Genomic DNA, 6000 nt, shown 5'->3' with positions numbered 1-6000 from the left:
TTCTATCATCAATTCACTGGCTGCCTCTTAAATTCGGTAATGACTTTAATTTACGAATTTACATGTTTTTAAAGCACTACACTGTAATGTATTGTGGCTCTACAATAAGTCTCTGCTGAAAACACATATGCACTTTGAAATTTGAATTTTGAGTATCTTTACTGACACTTTTTTTTTTTTTGGTAGAGTTTATATTGTTTTGTTAATTTGCCTGTTGATGGGTTAAATGTGTTATAACAAATAGTAAATGTGCTATACATAACACGAGTTATTTTCTTTTCAATGAAATATAAAGGAAATATAATTAATTTAGTTAAATAGCTAGTCGTTATAATGAATAATGCATCAGTAGCCTAATTAAAAATAGACTACATTCAAAAGACATCTCCGAATAAATAGGCCTAGTCAATTAATCAGTCCTTCTGCAACTGTGTCAATCCTTTTAAAGTTGTTTAAATAATGCAATGGTTAGTCAATTTAATGTGTAGCTATCAGAACAGGTTTTTATTGGTCATCTAATAAACAGTTACTTCAACACAGACATTAAATAGGCCTATACAATACCTTAACATAGGACATTAATATGCATACATAGTACAAAAGGGGGCAAATACACACAAAAATTAAAGTTAAATTAATATAAATATCTTCCGCAGATGAAATAGTCATACAGGTTTGGGACAACATGATGAACTAAGAATTCGCCTTTCTTCTTGAGCAATCACGCGCCAATTCTATCCACCGCCCCCTGGCCTCAGTCACGTGATATATCTCAGAAGGCGGAGACAGTGTAGCAGAAACTCTCAATATCGAAGCGATAAAGTGTGGCTTCATATTTGTAAACAGTCAGTGCGACACGAGAGGAATCGTCTGTTCGTTTCTTGTTTCACTAGTGCTTCAAGTGTAAGTAGCCTACAGCAGAACATGCTCATGTTGTAATTGCCTGATTGTTCATGTATGCAATGCATTTACTGACAGAAACAATTCAACACGTGTTCTATATTGTCAGTGATCTTTAGCCTAGTTAAGGTTTAAAGGATTCTGCTGCCCTTTAAGCTTTTAGTCTAATGTGCACCTATTTATAACAGCTGAGCATCTGCAGACGGCACAGTGTTCAGACAGCTTTTTATCATAGAATTCATATCAAGTTCATTTATTATTTGCAATTCACGTTCTAATTTAAAATGATAGTTCAAAAAATGTTGTTCCAAACCTGTATGATTTAATTTCTTCTCTTCTTTTTGCCAAGAGGAAGAAGAATCTTTCTCTCACTTATTTTATTTCTGTTCTTCTTACACCAAACATGTCAGCATCCTTATTTCTTGTGTTTTTCGTGTGATATTCCTGTCATTAATGTTGTTTTTTACTGGGCTGGCCCAGTAAATATGACATTTATTTTTTTACTAGACAAATAACAAGTTTGCAGTAATGCAAAGATGTCAATATTTAATTTTGTAAAAGTATTATTTTAATTTGAAAACACAGTGCATTTAGTTGTTGTTTCTAGTTTGAGTTGAGAAATACACATTTTAGCATTATCACTAGGCCTAATTCGTGTGTGCATTTTACTTGAGAACCAAGCAATTTGACTCATGAAACCATTTGTTTATTATATCGCAATCGCAATATTGACCTCAATAATCGCAATATGACATTTTCCCCAAATCGTGCAGCCCTACTTTTCAGGAAAAAAATTTTTTTATCATTGTCATGTGTCTTGTGAACTAGTCATTCAGCTTTTGACCAATAGTGATTTGGCATGTCAAATCCCACACCTGATGGGCCTTAGTACAGCTGGAGGGCCGTAGAATTGTGTGTGTGTGTGTGTGTGTGTGTGTGTGTGTGTGTGTTCCTTTGGAGGGTGTGGTTGTCAGGTAGGGGAGGGGGGCTCATGAGCTTCAGTGCCCAGGGGCGCCTGGGGGTTACTAATCCAGCCTTGGTGATGGGAAAAACACGCTCGTGACGCCTGCTGGTCAAAACAGTGTAAATGCAACAAAAACTCATGCCAAACATGCATAAAATTTGGCTTTTACAAACCCATTGCAAATGTTTTATTGAAAGTATAATCTATCAGATGCAATTAACTGATCATTTAATAACATTAAATATTAAGTGTCTGTAATATGTAGGGCTGCCCTCGATTAAAGACTTTTCTAGATTAAGTCAACGATGCTGACTCGTCATCTCCGCTGTAGTGGACGCGCCTATGCAAGTTTTTTACAGATTACATTCTCTCAGAATATTTGTTTGGTTTATTTAAAAGTAGACATTTCAAGCTTTCTATAGATATAATTCTCATGTCTGTGAGGCAAGTATACCCTGAGTTTCGGTTAATTTTTGCGACGTGCACAAGTTCAGGGAGAACGAGACAGCAGAAAGCACATCCTTGTATGTTTTAATTATTTGACACAAAAAAAAAAACAACTTTTTTTTCTTCTGACTAATAAAATTTTGGTCGACCAAACCTCTTCTAGTCGACTAACGATTAGTCGAATATTAGCGGGCAGCCCTAATAATATGTCTTATTTTATCAATTTTCAGGGCTTGTTTTGTTTGTTCTATGGATGGGTCAGCTAAACAGAGACTATTAAATACTATTATTCATTTTAATTATACAAATACCTCATTAAAACGTTTACAAATGTATAAAACTCCTCAGAGATCAGGAAATAGACACTTAGACACTTCATACTCAGGTAATCGACATCATAGACATAATAAATACATAGACGCCCTATTGGCCGCTTTGGAACGTTGCTGCGATATGTCAACGCGTCCGCCATATTGCTGAGGGCAAGACTGCGCTGTAAACAAATGCAAGTAAACGGGTGAGCTGCGGTTTTTCTGGATAAAAACAAAACTAACGTTTACATTTATCAACCAATTTCAGTGGTTTGTACGTGGTGTACAAAAAGTTCCATATCTAGTTATTTAAAATCTCGATAGTTAGACTTATAAAATATTTTCTTAATAAGGAATTGTCAAAGCTCAGGCTTGTCATGTATTTGGCTTTTTATTCTTGGATAAGAATTGTGAAAATACATTGTTAATTTTCACATTAAATGAAATAAAGTTTTCTTATTGTGGAAAAAGCATTTTCTGTCTTTGACCCAATTTTAGCAATAACAAAGATAACTGATGGATCCTTTATGGTAATACAGATGATATGGTACAACTACAGTGCAATGCAAATAGTAAATATAAGAGTAAGAAGTGAGAAGTAATAGTATAGTTTACAGTAAAATAAACAAACAGTATACAGCAAATAAAATGGTAACGAATAGTATAATTATATAATATCATAAGTACAATAATATAATAATAATATATTAATAATAGCATATAGTTTATGTATAATACTATAATAATGGGAATAGAATATGAAATATCAATTACATAATATAGACAATAAAAAATAATAAGTCAAATAGTGACTAGTGAATAGTAGCTACAATAATTTAACAGCATAACTATAATAGATTGATAATCGCAAGTGGTATAATATTATAATAACAATAATAATAATAACAGCAAATACAATGTAAAATCAATTGCAGAATGATATAGACAATAATAAAAATAGTAAATGAAATAGTGACTAGTCTGCCTACCCGAAACGAGTACTTGTCATAAAAGTCGGTTTTAAGAAAATTAGATGAATATTTCGATTTCAGGAAATTTACTTTATAAAATAAAATATTATATAAGCTAAAACTATAATATAAATCATGTCAACTCATGTCTCAACTTTCACAGCTAAATTAACTAGCGACATCGCTAGCTATTTTAGTCTGACTGACTCCGGTGGCCAACTAATGTTACTATTACAAATTATATAATGACCAAATACAACCAGAAACAAATGTTCAGTCTTGCTTGTGAAAGGTAATTCCCTGTGACCTGTTTTCAATTGTGTGGCGATTTGTACAGCCCCAAGCAGCACATGAAGCAGGCATTTTTCTCAATTCCCATTATGAGAGGAATTTGAAAGTTGCCCTCCGCAATATGGCGGTGCCGTTGACATACGATCCAGCGGCACATAGGGCGTCTATGTATTTATTATGTCTATGATCGACATTCAGTGATTACTGAAATCACATGACTTTGGCAGTTTGAAACACACCCCGAACCACTGATTCGAAACAAAAGATTCGTAAAGTTTTCATGAAGCAGTGTTTTGAAAGTGCCCATCACTAGTTTCTGGCAATAAGGAGCTAGATGATGTCATAGTATTCATTTGTATGATGGGCAAATGCCACATTCACAAAGCAAGATACCTTAAATTTAAACCCAACAATAAAGTATTTGCTTTGGATTTGTTTACTAATATCATTTAAAAAAATCAAAATGGTATTTTTCCCCTCTGTATTCCGCTACTTGTTCTTGATTTCTAATGTAGTTTTTTGTTGAAATGTATGTTTTGCAAGAAAGAAAACCAGAGAAGATATTATCAATTAAATAACGTTTTTGTCCACTGAATGAAAAACAGAGTACCTGAAAAAAACGAAAGAAAGAAAACCAAAAGAAGATATCAATTAAATAACGTCTTTGTCCACTGAATGAAAGACAGAGTAGCTTCTTTTGGGTTTCACTGAAGAAAGAAATCAATTGTGAGTAAATTAATGAAGGCAGAATTTTAATTTTGGGGTTAACTATCCCTTTAAGTAAGTTTACTAAATTTTGAGATCCAGCCAGTGTGTCACTTTTAAATGTTGTGTTCATTGCAGTCTGTGTCCCAGCATGGCTGAAACTAAAGGGAAGTTTGATTTTGCGATTGATCGGGGAGGAACCTTTACGGATGTGTTCGCCCGTTTGCCCGATGGTAGAGAGAGAGTCCTAAAACTGCTGTCACACGACCCCCAGAACTACAGAGACGCCCCTACTGAGGGGATTCGGCGAGTACTGCAGGAGGTGAGGAGAAAACCTTAACATATTTGGATGTAGTTTTTTTTGTTTTTTTGGTTATGGATTAGATCTGGGGAGGATAGAGAACAGAAGTCTGCACATCACTGAAGTATCGCATAAAAGTCCACTTTGTCTGTTGGGTTCGTGTATTGAACAGGAAACGGGGCAGAGCTTTGCCCGAGATCAGCCCTTGGACACTTCTCAGATTGGCTGGATTCGGATGGGCACCACAGTGGCGACTAATGCCTTACTAGAGCGACAGGGTGAGAGAACAGCACTACTGGTGACACGTGGATTTCGGGACCTTCTACATATCGGCACGCAAGCGCGACCTGACCTGTTTGATCTGGTGAGTAAAAATTATGATGTAAATTCATCCCAGAGACTTGGTGTTGACTAAAAAGGGGTCTTTATAAGAGCTGAACCTTTGAATGATGAATCATTCACTCAACAGATTCATTCAAACTCACAACAGTTCACAAACTTTACATCATGATACTTTATTACAATGGGCATGTGCACACAAGATACTCGAGAAATGCTTTTCAAGCATGACGGTTCTGTTTCTGGGCCATACACTACTATTTAAAAGTTTGTATTCCTCTGATGGCAAAGCTGAATTATCAGCAGCTATTACTCCAGCCTTCAGTGTCACATGATCCTTCAGAAATCATTCTAATATGCTGATTTGGTGCTCAAGAAACATTTCTTATTATAATTAATGTTGAAAACAGTTGAAACATGTATGTTCAGTTTTGGTTTCGTATATATGTGTTCTGTTCCTGTTTTATCTGCCTGAGTTCCTAGTTAGTTTCCTTGATTGTTAATTAGTCCCTCACACCTGTTACTGTTCAGTTTGATTACTTTCCCCGTGTATTCAAGCCCTGAGTTTCTTTCTGTTCCTTTATCCGGCATCGTCTTAGGCTGGCCACACACTTGAAGATTTTAAGCCCTATATGCAACCCCCAATGATCTGGTGGATGTGGCCCGATTCAAGGCTTCTCGCAACTGACTTGTTGTCCAAAAAATCCTCAAATGTGTGGTGTCATTATGATTATTGTACTGCTCCCGATTGTGTCGGAGCCCGCACAATCC

At 35.5% G+C, this 6000-nt stretch overlaps 1 protein-coding gene across 2 annotated transcripts in view; it reads left to right on the top strand.

The window, feature by feature from the left end:
- Positions 1-756: 756 nt before the first annotated feature.
- The window catches only part of oplah (5-oxoprolinase, ATP-hydrolysing), a 49883-nt gene continuing 44639 nt past the window's right edge, over positions 757-6000 (top strand). For both annotated transcript variants that reach the window (XM_084135498.1, XM_084135497.1), the window contains exons 1-3: positions 757-903; positions 4728-4911; positions 5063-5254. In XM_084135498.1, the coding sequence (XP_083991624.1) occupies positions 4741-4911; positions 5063-5254 (363 nt within the window). In that variant the 5' untranslated portion in view covers positions 757-903; positions 4728-4740. The remainder of the gene's footprint in view (positions 904-4727; positions 4912-5062; positions 5255-6000) is intronic.

Source organism: Abramis brama (genome assembly GCF_963993115.1).
Source record: "Abramis brama genome assembly, chromosome: 14".
Taxonomy (NCBI): Eukaryota; Metazoa; Chordata; class Actinopteri; order Cypriniformes; family Leuciscidae; genus Abramis; species Abramis brama.
The sequence above is the reverse complement of the archived record's forward strand: the minus strand, read 5'-3'. Positions and strand labels throughout refer to the sequence as shown.